General features: G+C 41.8%; 1 protein-coding gene across 6 annotated transcripts in view; it reads left to right on the top strand.

The window, feature by feature from the left end:
* SZT2 (SZT2 subunit of KICSTOR complex) overlaps positions 1-21,121 on the top strand; it is a 484,798-nt gene that overhangs the window by 175,367 nt on the left and 288,310 nt on the right. For 5 of the 6 annotated variants that reach the window (XM_030207428.1, XM_030207430.1, XM_030207431.1 and 2 more), the window contains exons 23-25: positions 5,396-5,534; positions 6,360-6,533; positions 14,192-14,399. In XM_030207428.1, the coding sequence (XP_030063288.1) occupies positions 5,396-5,534; positions 6,360-6,533; positions 14,192-14,399 (521 nt within the window). The remainder of the gene's footprint in view (positions 1-5,395; positions 5,535-6,359; positions 6,534-14,191; positions 14,400-21,121) is intronic. The other variant, XM_030207429.1, reaches the window with a different exon arrangement.

The raw sequence follows: 21,121 nt of genomic DNA, 5'->3' as shown, positions 1-21,121 counted from the left end.
GGTCCCCTAGAACCTCCAATTTTTAGTCTTTTGAACTAAAGTTTTGCACAGCTTAGTTTTTTATCATAAAGAAACTATGTACCAAATTTCATCAAAATCTGAGATGGTGAGGTGGGGACCCCTGGTCCACTTGACACGGAATGACTCATGTATTATTTACAGAATTCTATAAGTTACATTTCTCCCTGCCGCACCTAGTGCTCGTAATTACACCAGCTCTATGGAGGGCTTAAGTTTTAGTGCATATATGCTAGGCACGTTGATACTGGGCTATGCTTGTATTCGGATCAAACAGGAGAAGGCTCCTTCGCCGGAGCCCCTTTTACTCGCGCTAAAGCGAAATTAATGCAGGCTGTCCTTAAAGGCACTTACAATCTGAATTCTGTACGATCGCTATAACCACAATTTGACCCCTGAGGCAGGCGCCTTTTTGGCGCCGAAACACGGCCCGTGTCGGGTCCTTGACTAATAAAGTACTCCTGTTGTCCCATTCTTGAAGGTCCAGTGTTGCTTTTTTCTTTTGGTTTCTCCGTTTGTATACTGTATTACCCTCTCTGCCTGTACTGTATTCAGTAGGTGCAAATATAACAACAGAAAATCACTCAGATAGTAATTAGTTTGGACTTATTTGCAAGAAATATGACTGCAGCCAAGCTGGCCCTAATGTTCTGGTAGGAATAATGCCAATGTGGAAAGATATTATTTATAGGTAATTTAAATAATGTAGATTAAAAAGCAACAGCTATATTAAGCTATAGACCATATGTCTGAGAATAACCAATCCTTAGCAAGCTAAAGACAGCTGACTGACTGACCGCTGAACTATAGAAGAAATCCCGTTCTCTTACCCTTAGAGGTCCTCAATTTCAGTGTCAGATGGGTGATGAATTGGTTCCTCTTCATGGCTCTAGCTGTACCCAGTGAACCCCCAGGTTAGTATCAGTTATAGTCCGACAAGTCCTTGCCCTGTATAGGCACTTGAATTCTCAGTCTGGTAGAAGCTGTAAATAATCAGCTCCTCAATTATTCCTTGTACTGAACTTAGCACAGATAGATACAGTTCATAGGCGTTACTGACAATTCAGTCCCTCTCCTAGGAGAGAAGCATATGCCATCAGGTCGTCTTCTCTTCCCCCTCTCCTCTCCAAAACTATCTCCCAAGCCTAGTGTTGGCTCTGCCCCAATGGTCGACAGATGACAATCCGGGACCAATCAGGAACTGTGTACGTCTGTCTAACAAGTGATATACAATTACTAAATAACAAGGATCCCTTGGGCTTCCAGATGGTCCACCTTATCAGGAGTGGTACAGGATGCCTCGGTAACAAGGTAGGCAATGAGGATTACCTCATTCATGTGTTTCTGTGAAACTCTGTCCTCCGTAGCTTCACATGACATAGACTGGAGGTTTAGTGCAAATGAACAGCATGGCTTTGAATGATGTCAGCTAGCACAGTGTTCCAGGAAGTCATGCTCAATCCATGATATTGTTCAGAAAAAAATGGTTCATAGTCTACCCAGGCCTACAAAAGGATCAGATACAGGGGACTACCCTTACAATTTTATAATGCAACCTAGGCATAACCTTGGTGCGGTTATGGAATATACTCTTACCATGCAGCCTCGGAGCATCTAGTGAAGGAATCCAGTAATAACAATTTTATGAAAGTGCTGGAGGAAAAAAAGGGAATGAATGTATGTATTAAGTTGGAGGTATGAGCGTAGAATACGAGGATCCCAGTTATAAAATTTTATGATGATGCTGCAGGAATAAAGGGGACTGAATCTATGTACTAAGCTGGTGATATGAGCTTAGAATATGAGGATCCCAGTTATAAAATGTTATGATGATACTGGAGGAAGAAATGGCTCTGAATCTATATACTGAGCTCAGGGTATGAGCTAAGAATACAAAGATCCTAGTTCTAAAATTTTATGACGATGCTGGGGGAATAAAGGGGACCGAATTTATGTACTGAGCTGAGGTTGTGAGCCTAGAATATGGGTATCCCATCCCAGTTATAAAATTTTACGACAATGCTGGAGGAATTAAGGGAACTGAATGGGAGTAACTAGTGAGGTAATTAAATTTGCTGACGACGCAAAGTTATTGAAAGTTGTTAAATCGCACGAGGATTGTGAAAAATTACAAGAGAACCTTACGAGACTGGGAAAGGGCTATAGACGTCATTGTTGATGATACGTTGAAACCTTCTGCTCAGTGAGCTGTGGCGGCTAAGAAAGCAAATAGAATGTTGGGTATTATTAGGAAAGGAATGGAAAACAAAAACACGCATGTTATAATGCCTTTGTTTCGCTCCATGGTGTGGCCACACCTCGAATACTGTGTTCAGTTCTGGTCGCTGCATCTCAAAAAAGATATAGTGGAATTAGAAGAGATACAGAGAAGAGCGACGAAAATGGGACAATATGAGGAAAGGCTAAAGAGGCTAGGGCTCTTCAGCCTGGAGAAAAGTCTGCTGAGGGGAGATATGATAGAGGTCTATAAGATGCTGGGTTTGATGGCAACACTTATGCACTTATGAATATATCTACTGAGCTGAGAGTTTAGAATAAGAGGATCCCAGTTATAAAGTTTTATGATGAGGCTGGAGGAATAAAGGGGACTGAATCTTTGTACTGGCCTGAGGTTATAAGCTTAGAATATGAGGATCCCTTTCCAAGGTGGTGATTTCTTGGCAGCTGCAGCTCAGGAAACAAGCATTTCTGTGCTAATGATTTCTCAGATTGTTTGTTTGGCAATAACTTATTTGGTAGACCTTCTTAAATCTGTCCAATATATAAAACATCCCAACTAGGACTCCTGTTTGAAGGCATTGATGGTGAAACGCAGCCTTTGTTTAGTCCGGTTGTCTCGCTACAGGTCTCTTGATGAAGGCATTGATGCTGAAACTCGGTCTGTGTTTAGTCCAGTTGTCTCACTACAGGTTTCCTGATGCTGAAGGACAACCTGTGTTGTCTCGCTACAGTTTGCCATCCTAAGCATATGTATACTGTGCCCCACTGTTGAATAAAGAACATTCTGATTGAACTCCTGGTTCACCCATTTGGTTAATCCCACTGTGCTTTTTCTGTGTTCATTCTGGGTGGCGCTACCTTGGTTTTGTCCCTTCTTGCACTGGATTTATTTATCCATTCAATTTATATTTTCCTATTCAAAAGGTCTCATGGCTAGATAGTTCATAGTTCATCTTTATTTGATATATTGTCTATTAAAGAAAGATATTTAATCGGTTTACAATGCATAAATAGAAAAGGAGGTGGCAGAGATACCTAGGTGGCCTAGGTTACGTGGAGGGGCATAATTGAACAAAAACGTCTATCTCCATGGGCGTTTATCTCCAAGAACGGGTCCGTGAAGGGGTGGACTGAACCGTATTTTCGAAAAAAAATAGACGTCCATGTTTTATTTGACAATTTGTGAGCTGGGCGTTTTTGTTTTTCAGTGATAATGGAAAATGAAAGCGCCCAGCTCAAAAACGAATAAATCCAAGGCATTTGTTCGTGGGAGGGGCCAGGAGTCGTAGTGCACTGGTCCCCCTCACATGCCAGGACACCAACCGGGCACCCTAGGGGGCACTTTTACAAAAACAAAAAAAAAGGTAAAAGAGCTCCCAGGTGCATAGCACCCTTCCCTTGTGTGTTGAGCCCCCCAAATCCCCCTCAAAACCCACTGCCCACAAGTCTACACCATTATTATAGCCCTAAGGGGTGAAGGGGGCACCTACATGTGGGTACAGTGGGTTTGGGGGGTTGGACGACTAATAAGCATTAAGCAGCACAATTGTAACAGGTAGGGGGGGGATGGGCCTGGGTCCACCTGCCTGAAGTCCACTGCACCCCCTAACAACTGCTCCAGGGACCTGCATACTGCTGCCAGGGAGGTGGGTATGACATTTGATGATGAAAATAAAAAGTTGTGAAACATCATTTTTTGTGGTGGGAGGGGGTTAGTGACCACTGGGGGAGTCAGGGGAGGTCATCCCCGATTCCCTCTGGGGGTAATCTGGTCATTTAGGGCACTTTTTGGGGCCTTATTCGTGAAAAAACAGGGTCCAGGAAAAGTGCCCTAAATTCTAGCTACAAACGCATACTTTTTTTCCATTATCGGCGAAAGGCGCCCATCTCTCCTCGGCCGATAACCACGCCCCAGTTCCACCTTCGCCACGCCTCCGACACGCCCCCGTTTTTCTCTTTCAATTATAAGGTGGATAGTAGTTTGCAGTAAGTAAAGTTAATTTACCAAGATTATTAGCTTAGTTCAGTAGTTGTACTGCCATGCCACGGAGGCTAAACATAGTAAGATAAAAAGGGAAACTAGGCAGCAAAAGAGGCCACTAGATTGATAATGGAGAGGCAGGGCCAGGATGCACGATGTCTCCGGAACAGATCTTTTGAGATGGAATTCTCACTATGAATGTTCAAAGGGAGCTAATTCCGCAGTGAGGGTGGGCAACCATGTTAAAACAGGAGTGGTATTTGTAATCATGGGAGGGAACAGACAGATTGAGTGCACTGAGCATGGAGAAGTATGATCAGTAAGTGAACTGTGTAGAAAGAGGGAATTCCAGTGTGAAAGCCCACCTCTTCAATGCTGCGTTCGGCACCTAACTCTTACCTTTCAGGAAATCCAGACTGCCCCAATTTGACTGCCCCTATCAGACTAACTGTTCAAGTGTCCTTTAGATTGTAAGCTCTTTGAGCAGGGACTGTCCTTCTATGTTAAATTGTACAGCGCTGCGTAACCCTAGTAGCGCTTTAGAAATGTTAAGTAGTAGTAATAGTAGAAAGATCTGGTGCGATAAGATTTTTATTTATTTATTTATTTTATTACATTTGTATCCCACATTATCCCACCTCTTTGCAGGCTCAATGTGGCTTACAATTCATCGTGGATACTGGAAATAGAAAAATATACATTTGGTTTTACAGAAAGTTTTGGGTACATGATGGTGAAATATATGATTTGCCGAATATAAGATACCAGGAGAAGCTAATGTTCTTGCTTAAGGAAAGAGTAACTGTCAATTCCCCCCCCCCCCCCCCTCCCAAATAAGTTTTGCTACAGTGTTCTGAACTACTTGTAAAAGATGCATTTGCATGGTAGAAAAATCAGCTTAAAGATGGAGAGCCTTGAGGAAAGGGTACTGGAAAAATGAAAAAGGGGTAAGAGATGGGGGGTGTATTGTGCTTTAAGGTTGCTGAGACTGGAGGAGATGTATACGACCCATCAGAGAGTGGCTGTGTGTATTTTGGAGGACAGGATGCATCTAGTGAGGTGTGTCTAGAGCTCTGGGGGGACTTTAGGGAGTGATGCTAGCAAGAGGTCCTGGATTTCTGTATCTCTGAGGAACTGTTTATTTACTTCTCTCAGAGTCTTTGCACCACAGAGATGATGGAAGAGGACACGCTTGTAGAAGAGGCTGAGACTCGGCCACCCCAGTGGCGTTGCTATGCCAGAATGATAAACAGCCAGCATGTGTTGCTCACCTTCCTCCCTATGACATTTTCAGGTAAGGAGAGGTTCTTTGCTGCCTCTCTTGCTCGATCTGAGGAGCCTCTGCTTCTCATGCATCCATAACACCACTATTACATTTGTACAATTTGCATGGCAACCTTATGGCTTAGCACCCCAGCTGCCCTGCCTCCTCCCACACATCCATGTCATGCCGGCTGCCCCTAGCTGTTTCCCCACATTATTGCATCCCCCCACCCCACTTCCGCAATCTTGACATCTCATAAGTACATAAGTATTGCCATACTTCTCCATTGTTTGCACCCAGTGTTCTCTCATCTTCGTGCAAGAGCTGGCAACACAGCCTCCTTTCCTTTTCGTCCTAACTGACTCCTCCTTCCTCTCCTCCAATTGACCTGGGTCTCTTTCATACACCCATGAGCTGTTTCCTAACTGTCTCTCTCCTACCTTACCCTTGGATCTGGCCTCTAGCTTTTCTCCCTCCCTTTGCACCAGGAATCTATACCTAAGCTTTGCAACTACCCAAGCTGATGCCCTTCCAACTTCTTTCCTTCCTGCGGAGGATTTGTCTGTTGGTGAGAGCAGTGGGCTGAGAACCAGAGAAACCAGGACTTAAATGACTTTGGACAGGTCACTTAATTTTCGATTGGCTCAGGTACAACTTAGAATGTAAACTCTCTGGACAGCGAAATAAGTACTTTATCTGTAATGTAATTTGTATTGAACTTAGATATGGAAGTTGAGTAGTTAAAAAAAAATGTTCAAACTTAAAATCCCTGCCCTGCTGCTTTGCCCATTGCCGCTAAGATTTTCTCACTTTTATCAATAAAACAGCCGGGGTTTTTTTTTTTTTTTGGCTTAGATGTGCAGAAACTAATGACATCATTCCTGGAGAAGACCTCAAAGGACGAGGGTACAGAAGGAGAATCCTTAGAAGGAGCGCAGATCCCCAGGAGTCCAGGGAAGACCACAGCAGACATGAAGCAGGAAATGAACTGCGGAACTGTACCCACTCTGAGCGTTACTCCAGCCCATGGTAATTTTTTAACAAATCCCTGTGGCCCAACAGGAAAAGCATTTGTCTCATTGCTAATGGGTAGAATTTTGCATGCTTCCAATGTAAAAACTGTGTGTGTGTAAGACTCAGACACCATATGGATCACGGTGTCTCTTAACTGTCTTATTGTCAGATTTACTACTACTACTATTTGACATTTCTAAAGCGCTACTAGGGTTACGCAGCGCTGTACAATTTAACATAAAAGGACAGTCCCTGCTCAAAGAGCTTACAATCTAAAGGATAAAATGTACAGGGCTGTGTAAGATTTGGGTGTGTCTCTGCAGGACAGGATTTAGGAGCGTTTGGGATGTGTTTCCTGGCTTCTTTGACATGTGTAGAGCTTGGGAAGTACTATTTGGATTAGTATCTTCTGGGTGAATGTGTATTGACCCAGTGTCATCTTTTCCAAGCTTAAAACAATTAGACATCTGAGAGATTATCTTTAGTCCAGAAAGTTTGAATGGTTGTGCAAAGTGCTTTTCTGCATTTTGACTACTGTAACAGCTCATTGATTGGATAACCAAAAAAAGACACTGAGGTGCCTACAAGTAGCAGAAAATGCCACTGCACTTGTGTTATGCGGTTTATCAAGATTTGACCACATCTCTCCGACATTAATGCATCTTCATTGCTTACTGATTGAATATCAAATTCAATATAAAATTTTGCTACTGGTCTATAATTACATCAAGTTTACATTTGTACCAACCCTGAGAAACATGGTGCCGTGTCGGGTACTATCAATAAAGGTTTTTTCTTCCATTATTTCGTTGTCTTCTTGTTCCTGAAGTTGCCCTGCTGGTCACACTACTCCTTTGTTTTGCTCCTTATCACGTAGCGGATCACAGTCTTCCGATTCTGCAGTTCCTTCACCACTAGTATGGAGTGTTGCCACAATTTCGGTTTCTGCCAAGTACTTGTGACCTGGCTTGGCCACCGTTTGGAAAACAGGATACTGGGCTAGATGGACCATTGGGCTGACCCTGTATGGCTACTCTTATGTTCTTATATGTACCAGTTTCGTAGGCACCCCTTGGACCGAGTCCATCCTGTTTATATCCTTCCATAGGTGTGGTCTCCAGAATTGCACATAGTATTGTAAATGGGGCCTCACCAGAGACTTATACAAGGGCACTGTCACCTCTTTGTTCCTGCTGGTCATCCCTCTCCTTATGTACCAAAACATCCTTCTGGCTATGACCATCGCTTTTTCTACCTGTTTGGAAACTTTGTTAATCAGACAGAATACCCCCAAGTTCCGCTCCTCCTTTGTACACAGAAACACTTCACCCCCTACTGTACCATTCTCTCTGATTCTTGTGACCCAAGTGCATGACCCTGCATTTTTTTGCATTAAATCTTAGTTGCCAAATATTGGACCATCCTCAAGCTTTACTACGTCCTTCATCATGTCATCCACATCTTCTGGGGTGTCCACCCTGTTGCACAGTTTAGTATCATCCGCAAAGAGACAAACCTTACCAAACAGCCCTTCCACAATATTTCTCACAAAGATGTTAAAAAGAGCCGGCCGATCCCTGCAGTTCTCCACTGATGACATCCTTTTCTTCAGAGAAAGCTCCATTTACCACTACCCTCTGTCTCCTTCCATTCAACCAAATTTTAACCCAGTCAGTTACTCTAGGTCCTATACTAAAGGTACTCAGTTTATTTATCAGTCGCCTGTGCAGAACTGTGTCAGAAGCTTTGCTGAAATCTAAGTACACCACATCTAGCGCCCTTCCCACGTCCAACTGTTTGGTCACCCAGTTGAAGAAATCAATCAGATTCGTCTGACACGACCTGCCTCTAGTGATGCCGTGCTGCCTCGGGTCCTGCGTTCCATTCAGTTTGAGAAACCTCACAATCTTCCTCTTTAAAAGTGTTTCCATTAGTTTCGTCACCACCGAGGTCAGACTGACAGGTCTGTAATTCCCAACCTCCTCCTTACTTCCACTGTTGTGCAAGGGGACCATATCTGCCATTCTCCAGTCCTTCGGGACCATTCCGGACTCTTAAGGAAGCACTGAAGAGGTCCGTCAGCGGAGCTGCCAGAACTTCTCCAAGTTTCTTGAGCACCCTTGGATGTATCCCATCAGCCCCCTTCGCTTTGTCTACTTTTAGTTTAGCTAGATCCTCAAGAACACAGTCCTCTGAGAACGGGTCTTGGTCTACCATACATCCTTCCCCCTTTGCATTTGTTTTCTGCGGTTCTATCCCTGGCCTTTCATCCGTGAACACAGAACAGAAATAGTTGTTAAGCAGTTCAGCTTTATCCTTATCGGCTTCCATATATTTCTCCCCCTCAGCTTCGAATCTCACTGTGATATTATGGCCCCTCCTGTCTCTTACATATCTGAAAAATGTCTTATCCCCCAATTTTACCATATAAGCTATCTTTTTTTTCCATTTGCCTCTTCACTTTCCTGCCAGCTTTTCCAGCTTCTGTTGGCTTATCCAGGTATTCTCGCCTGTCCTCTTCTTTCTGAGTCATCTTATAACATATGAAGGCTAACCTCCTTTCTCCCTTTTCAGCTACTACATTCGAGAACCAGAGCAGCTTCTTTTCCTCTCCTTTACGTAATTTATTAACCAAAAGGTTAGTTGCCTTTAAAATAGTTCCTTTCGGAGGGGGGAGGAGCAAGATGGCGTCCTAGCTGTGCTCACGGAAGCTCTCAAACTGTTTGTTGGAATTTTCTAACTTTTCCCCGATTTCTAATTATGCCTCATACCAAAAGAAAGGGGACGACAAAAGTGCAACCGTCAATTGCACTAACGTCGTCTCCCAACCAGCAGACATTAGACCGCTTTGTGAGAAGCTTACCTCTCGATACCGGCGTGGCGATCCCCGCATTGACCGACAACGAAGGAGCGACGTCGGCCAGGGGCCTGGATATCACCTTATCGCCGCCGACGCTGAATCCGCCTCCTTGTCCCGCAGGCGCCAGAGTGGAGTCAGGGGATCAAGTGGACTCCGAAGTGGGTAACGACTTGTCCCTTTTTGGCGGTTTCTCCCCTGGACCAGCGGTGGAAAATGTACTGGAGCTGGAAAAACCCCAGGAGGTTACAATGGAAGCTATTTGGTCGGCGCTCCAGAGACTGACCACTGAAGTTGCTAAATCCACACGAGAAATTTCCACGGTTGCTAGTAAGTTGACTATTATGACAGAATCGTATGAAGAAATTAAAAGAGAATCTGCTATCCAATTTGCTACAGTAAATGAAGATATTAAATCTGTCAAGATGACTGTAGACTCTCTTGTAAAAGATAAACTTTACACTGCTAGTAGACTAGAGCAGATAGAAAATTATAATCGACGCCTTACGCTTAGGATGTTAAATTTTCCTATTTCACCTGCTTTGACTCCTCGAGATTTCCTTAAAAAATATTTACAGGAGATCTTGAAGTTTTCCGATGCGGATATTCCACCTTGTAATAAAGTTTACTATTTACCTAAAGTGCAAAAGCAAGGAGAAGATCCTCAATTTCCAGTAATAGATATTCAAAACTTAACTGCACTACTAGAAGATTCCATGATAGAAATAACTTCAAGAGGGACTCTTATAATATCAATGGTCTTCGAACAGGATTTAAATATGATTATGAAAAAATATTTTAAATATTCGTCAGCTTTATTTTGTGGACAGAAAATATGGGTATATCCTGACGTTACCAAGATAACACAACAGCGACGAAAGCAATTTCTCATACTTAGAGATGAAGTAAAAGCGTTAGGCGCAACATTTACCTTAGCATATCCATGTAAATGCATAATTCGAATGACTGGCACTAAATATGTATTTTTTGAGCCTATTCAGTTGAAGGCTTTTCTGGACGCCAAAAAGCCAACTAGTTGAATAAGAACAATGATTGATATCAGCAAATAAGAGTTAAGAGATATAATATCAGGACTATGCCAATTTATGTTAAATTTTGTTCCTTTTTTTCCTTCTCTTTTTTAGAGTGATAATTCTCCTTAAATTTGTTTAGACTCTCCCCCCTCCTCCACTAATGATGGTCTAAGGAAGAGAGATAAGATAAATATATGTGACATGTATGCTTGATTGAAATATATTATATATATGTTTTATTTTCCTCTATAACTCTCTGTATTGCCTTACAAACGTGATTTGTTTGTATGAAATTAAAACCAATAAATATAATAATAAAAAAAAAAAAAAAATAGTTCCTTTCGGTCTTGTCCTTCTGTTCTACTTCTTCATCTGTTCCCATCCTGCTAAGTCTTTCTTGAGAAATTCCCACATCTCAGCAAAGTTAGTCCTTTTGAGAGCCAGGACCTTCAATCTCGGATAAGCCCTCTCCTCTGTCTTAATATTGAACTACACCATTCAGAGATCACTAGATGCCAAATGGTTTCCCACTGTGACATCAGAAACATTCTCTCTGTTTGTGAGCATCAGGTCCAGAATAGCTCCATCCTGCGTTGGTTCCGTTACCCACTGCTGAAACAATTCTTTCTGTAGGGAATCCAAGATCCCTTTGCTTCTGGACTTCCTTGCAGCAGGAATGCCCCAGTCAACATCCAGCATATTAAAATCACCTATCAGTAGTACTTCCCCTTTCTTAGCTATCTTCAGTTAAGTCTCTGTTCATTTCTTCTGACAGAGAAGGTGACCTATATATTACTCTGATGTAAATACATTTTTGTTTCTCTCTTTCTGGTTTAACCCACAGCGCTTCTTCCGTACCCCACGTGTCCTACAGTTCTGTCGCTTTAATATTATTCTTAGCATATAATGCCACTCCTTCACCCTTTTTGCCTACCATGTCTTTCCTGAGTAGATTATAGACATGTATAGCTTTATCCCAGTCATGGTTTTCTGTGAATCACATCTCTGTTACGGTCACTAAATCCAAGTCGTCTTCTATCATTGTAGCCTCTAAATCTAGAAGTTTGTTTCCCATACTGCAGACATTGGTATATCCAGTAAATATTGGGGTAATTGAAATCACCTATTATTATAGTGTTGCCCAGTTTGTCAGCTTTCCTAATGTCTGTAAATGCTTCTTCATCTGTATGTTCGTTCTGCCCTGGCAGACAGTAGTAGAGCCCTACAAGAATACTCCTTCCCTTCACACATGGAATTTCTATCCATAATGATTCCACGCTGCTATTTGTTTCATTTGGAAAGTTTATTTTGTTTGACTCAATTCCCTCTTTAGCTTATAGCGCAACCGCCTCCAATTTAACCCATTGTATCATTGTGATACAATTTGTACCATATCCTAATTACTAAATAATAAGATTGATCATGAACTAGACAGAACCGAACTCTTATCACTTGACTGAAAATTCCATTGCTAATAATGAACAAGCACTAACACTTTAATTCCTAATGTCAAAAATGTTTTCTCCATAACTGATGACCTAACATAGGTTACAATCCAATCTATTACTCAGGAACTTATATGCAATACCATTACGTATTCTTCTTTACCATGTATGTACGCACCTTAATGCAATACCACTCTAATCCTATGTCGAGAACGATCTTATAATTGATGACCTAACATATGTTACAATCTAATCTATCACTCAGGAACTCATATGCAATACCATAATGTATTATTCTTTACCGTGTATGTACGCACCTTAATGCAATACTACTTGATATTCTGTAAACTGGAAATGGCAACCGCCACTACGGTAAATGTAAGCCACATTGAGCCTGCAAATTGGTGGGAAAATGTGGGATACAAATGCTACAAATAAATAAATAAATGTTAACACAGTGTCCCATTGATTGTCCTCTTTCAACCAAGTCTCTGAGTTGCCTATTACATCTATCTTGTCATTTAGTGGTGTATATTCTAACTCTCCCATTTTTTTAATTTTTATTTTTAGGCTTCTAGCATTTGTATACAGGCAGTTAAGATTGTTTTTTTTTCCCCCTTTGATCTACAAGCTGCTTAGAATTTGAATGGGATAATATGTGTCCTTTATGTGGCTCTCTCATTAAGCACAGCTGACTTACTTTCAGCACTGTTGAAACCTCTGTACTAGTATTCCCTAAATGCCCTGTTTCAATAGTATTCATCAAGGATACGCCACACCAAACCATATGCTCCTGGGTGACTATCAGTTCCCCCCCCCCCATTCTAATTTGAAAGCTGCTTTGTCTCCTTTTTAAAAGTTAGGTGTTAAGAATATTAGTCTAATATAAAGTCTTTAGCTTATATGGTATATTGCATGATCTATTTAGTGTTTTCTTCTTAGAAAGTAATGAAATATAATTAAAACTCTGTAAGAGCACGCCTTCTTTGTTATTCTAATCAGAATAACTTACTATAAATGAAGAGTTGTGCTAGGGGTGGGTGGGAGTTGGGGAGGGTGGGTGTGATTGAAAACTTTACTAAGTCCTGCTGTCTTTTACTTGATTGTTTGCTCGTTCCAAACATTGAAAGACTAGGGGACACGCAAGTAAGTTACATGGAAATACTTTAAAAACAAACAGGAGGAACTATTTTTTCACTCAACGAATAGTTAAGATCTGGAACTGTTTGCCAGAGGATGTGGTAACAGCGGTTAGCTTACCTGTGCCTAAAAAATGGACACGTTCCTGGAGGAAAATTCCATAATTTGCTAATGAGGCAGACATGAGGAAGACACTGCTTGCCTCAGGATTGGTAGCATGGAATGTTGCTAATATATGGGTTTCTGCTAGGTACTTGTGACCTGGCTTGGCCACTGTTTGGAAACAGGATACTGTGCTAGAGGGACCATTGGTCTGACCCAGTACTGCTACTCTTATGTTCTTATGCCTTCTTGAGGCTATCTATTAATATTGTAGGCTGTGGCAGAAAGCTCAAGCTAATTCAGTATTCAGATTGCCCTTAATAAACTTTGCAAAAATTCTACTTCCTCACACATTAATTAACACCTAATTTAGGTCAGTAGCAGTGCTAACTCTGCAGCAGCCAAAGAACAGAAAATAACTGTCTTTTAGAACAAAATTTGAACCTTGCTACTATCCTTTTTAATGTTCTTTGGCTGTTAAGTTTCTATCTTTAGAAAAAGTTTCAGTTTATAACTATTGGAAAATGGTTGTATATATATTAATATGTATGTTAATAATGCTTGCTTATATCTTTTTTTTTTTCCCCCTAAGACTGAACTAGGCCCTGCTACATCAGGAGGATAACCAAACTCTCAATCAGCCGATTGAGAGTTTGGTTATAGTTTGGGGAGTTGTTTTCTTTTACTCTTTTTTTTCTGGGTTTCTTTGAAACCTGTGATAGTAGCCTCTGTAGGGATGTGGCAGAATTGTATATAATTTATTATACCCGGTTTTGCGGGGGGAGTTGTTTTCTATTATTCCTTTTTTCTTGGTTGCTTTGAAATGTGTATTAGTAGCCTCTACAGGAGATGTGGCAGAAGTTATATTTGCGTCTCCTGGGCTGTTGAGGTTTCAGTTTGATTACTTTATGAATGATCAGTCGAACAAGATTTTCTTTCATTGACAATTTAAACAAAATGATACAATTATTATTGAGAAATTAATTGAGAAATAAATAAGGAAATAAAATGTGGTGCTGTGAACTGAATTTTTTATCTCATTTTTTAATCAAAGGTGATGGATTGTAGTGTTAACGTTTGTTCTTCCCTTCTTAGCAGGTTTCAGAGAAGAACCCATGGAGACGGGGGGTCCTCAGAAGCGTGAGACTCGATTCTCCTTGAACCGCCAAGCTTCCCAGCTGGACTCTAGTGATGCTAATCGTGTCCGGTGCCCTGTGTATGTGTACAGCTGTTCCCTGGAGACACTACGTGAACAGCTGGTTAGCCCTCGCCCCGAGAGGCCATTTTGTGATATCTCTTTCAGGCAAGTGTCTCTAGCATAGGAGCTGTGATGCTAGACGCTTTGCACTAGTTATGGGTGGCTTTGATTAGCTTTGCAACTCAGTTTTGGAGCCCTTGGTCTTAGGGCCTAGTTGTGAGATTCTTAGCTTTGAGACCTGTTCTAGACTCTCTGGTTCCGGGTTGTGTTCAGTTCGTGGGGCTTTTTTTTAGTGGCCATTGTTTCTTGTTGTACTACCATGTTGATTGTTAACAACAGATAAGGGTCAGCTCAAGGAGTTATGGTGCCTTCAACCAACCTTTCTGCATTGTTACCCCCCGCATTTGTGCCCTTTGCATTGGTCCCCACCTGCCTCTGATCCAGTATCTCTCTCCCCCACCTCCTTCCCTGCCCGCAATCTGCCATTGTCTCTCCTCTCTCAACCTACCCCCTTGAATCTACCTATACACTCTATTAGCATCAGCAATCCATACATACTGCCTGCAGCCAGCATGGAGTTTTCTTCTGCCATGTTCTGCCCCGCCAGAAACAGGAAGTTGTGTCAAAATAGGTGGGAAAAGGCAGAGGAAAGGCTCGGGGTTGCGTATAGGCAGCATGTGTGGATTACTGCTGCTGCTAGCGCCCTCTAGAGTATGAAGGTAGCTGGGGGAGGTGGGGAGGACAGTGAGAGAGAAGGGGGCGATACTGGATCACTAGTGGAAGGAGAAATGCTGAACTGGAATTTTGGTGCCCTTTATCACTGGGTGACATGAACCAGTGCTTACCTGGTTCATAGGTTGAGCCAACCTTGAGAAGAGGAAGCTGCTTGTAATTCCTTAGTCTTTTATCTTCTCTTAATACTAAGCATTTGTTGTCAAACCTGGACTACCCTGCAATGGCAAAAAAATGCACTTCAATAAAGATAAGCAGAGCAGTGTATGAAACACTTGTAGAACACTGAACTTCTACAATTAAGGAAATTTGTAAAGACATTCCACGTGATCTTAGTTATAACAGAACTGAGGGATTTTAGACTCCACTGTAATGGGAAGCTCCACTCTGCTTTCTGCATGTAGAGATCTAGGACCTCCCAGTCTAGCAAGAATCTGGCTAGGAATCCTCACTGTCTCCCTTTCCATCTGATGCCCATCTCAGGGAAACTGTCTCCAAGGGAGAGTGTATTGTTTGATATAAGAACAAAGGTGGACTTTAGACCACCAGATTCAAAGTTCTGGATTTTAAACATGCTGACTGGAAAAATGGGAAGTACCTGAGAGAGGAGCTGGTGGGGTGGGATGATATAAGGGAGTGGAAAAACAGTAAGATCGATTGAAAGGGACTATTTAATGCAAGTAAATAAAAACAGAAGGAAAAAGAAACTGATATGGTTCACCTACGAAGTAGCTGCAAATATCAAGGCAAAAAAGATAGTAACGTTCACAAAATATGTCATCTCAAAAGGAGGATCAGAGACAGGAATACTGCATAAGGCTGAAAGAGTCAAAGAAAGAAATGAGGATGCTACAAGCACAGAGAGAAAATGACTAAAGATATAAAGAGAGGCGACAACATGTTTCAGGTACATTCGGGAAAGGAGAAAGGCCAGAGGTAGAATTGTGAGACTCAAAAGATACTGACGGCCAATGTGTGCAAAGTGATGAGGGAAAAGCAAAAATGCTCCACGAATACTTCTGTTCAGTATTAAGAACATAAGTGTTGCCATCCTAGGACAGACTGAATGTTCATTAAGGTCTTTATCATGTTTCGAACAATGGCCGATCCGGGTCACAAGTACCTGGGAAGATCCCAAAACAATAAAACAAATTTTATCCTTTTTACCCTAGAAATAAACTGTGGATTTTCACGTCCATCTTAATAATGGTTATCCAAACCTGTTTTAAACCCTGCTATGCTAACTGCTTTTACCAAATTCTCTGGCAACGAATTCCAGAGTTAAATTACACTTTGAGTGAAGAAATATTTTCTCTGGTTTGTTTTAAATTTACTACATTGTAGCTTCATTGCAGTCCCCCTAGTCCTAGTATTCTTGGTAAGAGTAAACAAATGATTCACATCTACCCGTTCCACTCTACTCAGTATTTATAGACCTCTATCATATCTCCCCTCAGCCATCTTTTCTCCAAGCTGAAGAGCACTAGCCGCTTTAGCCTTTCCTCATAGGGAAGTCGTCCAATCCCCTTTATTATTTTCGTCGGCCTTCTCTGCACCTTTTCTAATTCCACTATGTCTTTTTTGAGATTCGGCAACCAGAATTGAACACAGTATTCGAAGTGTGGTCACACCATGGAGCGATACAAAGGCATTATAACATCCTTATTTTTGTTTTCCATTCCTTTCCTAATAATACCTAACATTCTATTTGATTTCTAAGCCGCAGCAGCACACTGAGCAGAAGGTTTCAACATTTCATTAACGACGACACCTAGATCCCTTTCTTGGTCCGTGACTCCTAATGTGGAACCTTGCATGACGTAACTATATTTCGGGTTCCTCTTTCCCACATGCATCACTTTGCACTTGCTCACATTAAACGTCATCTGCCATTTAGACGCCCAGTCTCGTAAGGTCCTCTGTTAACTTTTCACAATCCTCACGCAATTTAACGACTTTGAATAACTTTGTGTCATCAGCAAATTTAATTACCTCACTAGTTACTCCCATCTCTAGGTCATTTATAAATATGTTAAAAAGTAGCGGTCCCACCACAGACCCTTGGGGAACCTCACTAACTACCCTTCTCCATTGAGAGTACTGACCATTTAACCCTACTCTCTGTTTTCTATCTTTTAACCAGTTTTTAATTCACAATAGGACACTACCCCCATCCCATGACTCTCCAATTTCCTCTGGAGTCTTTCATGAGGTATTTTGTCAAACGCCTTCTGAAAATCCAGATACACAATATCAACCGGCTCCCCGTTGTCCACATGTTTGTTCACCCCTTCAAAGAAATGTAGTAGATTGGTGAGGCAAGATTGCCCTTCACAAAATCTATGTTGAATTTGTCTAATTAATCCATTATTTGAATATGCTCTGTAATTTTGTTCTTTATAAAAGTCTCTACCATTTTGCCCGGCACCGACGTCAGACTCACCGGTCTATAATTTCCCAGATCTCCTCTGGACCCTTTTAAAAAAATTGACGTTACCATGGCCACCCTCCAATCTTCCGGTACCACGCTCGATTTTAAGGATAAATTACATACAATAGCTCTGCAAGCTCATTTTTCAGTTCTATCAGTACTCTGGGATGAATACCATCCGGTTCAGGAGATTTGCTACTCTTCAGTTTGTAGAACTGCCCCGTTACATCCTCCAGATTTACAGAGAATCCATTCAGTTTCTCCGACTCGTCAGCTTCGAATACGATTTCTGGCACCGGTATCCCACGCAAATCTTCCTCGTTGAAGACCGAAGCAAAGAATTCATTTAATCTCTCCACTACGGCTTTGTCTTTCCTGATTGCCCCTTTTACTCCTCGGTCATCCAGTGGTCCAACTGATTCTTTTGCCGGCTTCCTGCTTTTAATATACCTAAAAAAATTTTTTACTATGAGGCATATTTTCAAATCACTTAGCCTTCCAAAGTTCCATAGGTTTCTATGGAACTTTGGAAGGCTAAGTGCTTTGAAAATGAGCCCCCAAGTGTTTTTGCCTCCAATGCAATCTTTTTTTTCGTACTCCCCCTTAGCCTTCCTTATCAGTGCTTTGCATTTGACTTGACATTCCTTATGCTGTTTATTATTTTCAGTCGGTTCCTTCTTCCATTTTCTGAAGGATTTTCTTTTAGCTCTAATAGCTTCCTTCACCTCACTTTTTCACCATGCTGGCTGTCGTTTGGTCTTCCGTCCTCCTTTTTTAATACGCGGAATATATTTGGCCTGGGCTTCCAGGATGGTGTTTTTGAACAGCATCCATGCCTGATGTAAATTTTTGACCCTCGCAGTCGCTCCTCTAAGTTTTTTTTTTTCCCACCATTCTTCTCATTTTATCATAGTCTCCTTTTTTAAAGTTAAATGCTAACATATTTGATTTCCTATGTGTACTTACTTCAAAGCTAATATCAAATCCGATCATATTATGATCACTGTTATCAAGCGGCCCCAGCATCATTAGCTCCCACACCAGATCATGCGCTCCACTAAGGACTAGATCTTGAATTTTTCCGGGGTAATTGATAGAAATCAAACAAAATAAAACATGGAAAAGAAAATAAGATGATACCTTTTTTATTGGACATAACTTAATACATTTCTTGATTAGCTTTCGAAGGTCGCCCTTCTTCCTCAGATCGGAAATAAGCAAATGTGCTAGCTGTCAGTGTATATAAGTGAAAACATTCAAGCATTACTATGACAGTCTGACAGGGTGGGAGGAGGGGGGTGGGTAGGAAGTATGCATGGGGACATCAAAGCATAACATTGATATTCTAACAGGATGGGTGTGGATAGGTGAGGGGAGGGTGATCAACAGAGACATACAGCTTTATGGTTTATAATGGGTTAGGAACCCCAGATCCTTGTTAAGTCCTTTCTGTTGGGTGTTAAAATATTCAATCATTCTGACTTCAAAGGTCTTACGTTCTTGTATGGTTTTAAAGTTACCTTTCAGGATTCTCACTGCAAAGTCACTGGTACAGTGTCCTGGTCCTGTAAAATGTTGACCAACAGGCGTGGGAACCCTACTGGCACCAGTATTGTTCATGTGATGTCTGTGTAAATTGAATCTTGTCTTAAGCATCTGGCCTGTTTCTCCAATATAGCATCCTTCATTACATTTTTTACACTGAATGATATATACCACATTGGAAGATGAGCAAGTGAAAGATCCCTTTATGTTGAATATCTTTCCTTTATGGATGACTTTGGGGTCCTGTGAAATATGTTGGCATAGTTTGCAACTGGATAAATTACAGGGAAGTGTGCCCTTCTGTTCCTTTTCAGTCTGTGATGGAAGTTTACTTCTGATTAGCTTGTGTTTTAAGTTGGGTGGCTGTCGGAAGGCCAGTACTGGTGGGGATGGGAATATCTCTTTCAGTAATTCATCCTCCTGGAGTATAGGTTGTAGATCTCTTATGATCATACCTTATTCCGAACCATGCGCTTTTGAGCGACTGTCGGCCTTCCCCCCGTTTCTAGTTTAAAAGCTGCTCTATCTCCTTTTTAAATGCTGATGCCAGCAGCCTGGTCCCTCCCTGGTTAAGGTGGAGCCCATCCTTTCAGAGTAGGCTCCCCCTCCTAACAAATCTAAAAACCCTCCTCCCTGCACCATCATCTCATCCACGCATTGAGACTCCGGAGCTCTGCCTGTCTCTTTGGCCCTGCGCGTGGAACGGGTAGCATTTCAGAAAATGCTACCCTAGAGGACCTGGATTTGAGCTTTCTACCTAAGAGCCTAAATTTGGCTTCCAGAACCTCTCTCCCACATTTTCCTATGTCATTGTTACCCACTTGTACCAAGACAGCCGGCTTCTCCCCAGCATTATCTAAAATCCTTTCTAGGTGACGCGTGAGGTCTGCCACCTTCGCACCAGGCAGGCAAGTCACCAGTTGATCCTCACGTCCACCAGCCACCCAGCTATCTATATGCCTAATGATCGAATCGCCAACTACAACGGCTGTCCTAACCTTTCCCTCCCGGGCAGCACTTGGAGACATATCCTCGGTGCGAGAGGATATTACATCCACTGGTGGGCAGGTCCTGGCTACAGGAGTACTTCCTACTTCACCAGGGTGATGCTCTCCTTCTAGGAGACGACTACTACTACTTATCACTTCTATAGTGCTACTAGACGTATGCAGCGCTGTACACTTGAACATGAAGAGACAGTCCCTGCTCGACAGAGCTTACAATCTAATTCCTCCCTCCTCCAAGGTAGCACAGGGGCTACCAGACTGGAGGTGGGATGTCTCTACAACATCCCTGTAGGTCTCCTCTATGTACCTCTCTGTCTCCCTCAGCTCCACCAAGTCTGCTACTCTAGCTTCAAGAGAAAGGACACGTTCTCTGAGAGCTAGGAGCTCTTTGCATTGGGCACACACATATGACATCTCACCAACTGGGAGATAATCATACATGTGACACTCAATGCAAAAGACTGGATAGCACTCCTCTCACTGCTGGACTACTGACTCCATCTTAGTGTTTTTGAGATTTTCAATAATTTAAAACTTGCTACAGTATTAAGGATATTTGCCTAATATAAAAGTGTCTTTTAGTTTATATAGTATGTTGTATGATTTGTTTAGTGTTTCCTTCTTAGATGGTAATGAAATGTATTTAAAACTCTGTAAGAGCACTCCTTGCTTGTTACCCTAATTACAATAACTATAAATGAAGTGTTGGGGAGGGTGGGTGGGAAGACTGAACTAGATACTGCAGTGCCTGCTAGATTCTATCTGTTAATGCTGTGGCACAAAGTTTTTAAAACTAAGTGGAAAAGACTATGGAGATTAGTTGATAAAATTTGCTTTTTATATTTTTATTTTGCCAATCACAAACCTACAATTCCTCCTTTAAACCCCAATCTTTCCCAAAGCACAAAGCAAAATAGTGTTCACTTAGCAGAGAAATGTCCTCTTCTCTCAGAACAGTGTTCAGTGTGCTGTGGCATTTAAGAAAGCAAATAGGTATTATTAGGAAAGGAATGGAAAACAAAAGTGAGGACGTTATAATGCCTTTGTATCGGTCAATGATGCGACCGCACCTCGAATATTGTGTTGAATTCTTTTCGCCGCATCTCAAAAAA

The sequence above is a fragment of the Microcaecilia unicolor genome, chromosome 6 (assembly GCF_901765095.1).
Source record: "Microcaecilia unicolor chromosome 6, aMicUni1.1, whole genome shotgun sequence".
NCBI classification, from domain to species: domain Eukaryota; kingdom Metazoa; phylum Chordata; class Amphibia; order Gymnophiona; family Siphonopidae; genus Microcaecilia; species Microcaecilia unicolor.
Note: the sequence above shows the minus strand (reverse complement) of the source record. Positions and strands in the feature narration are given on the sequence as shown.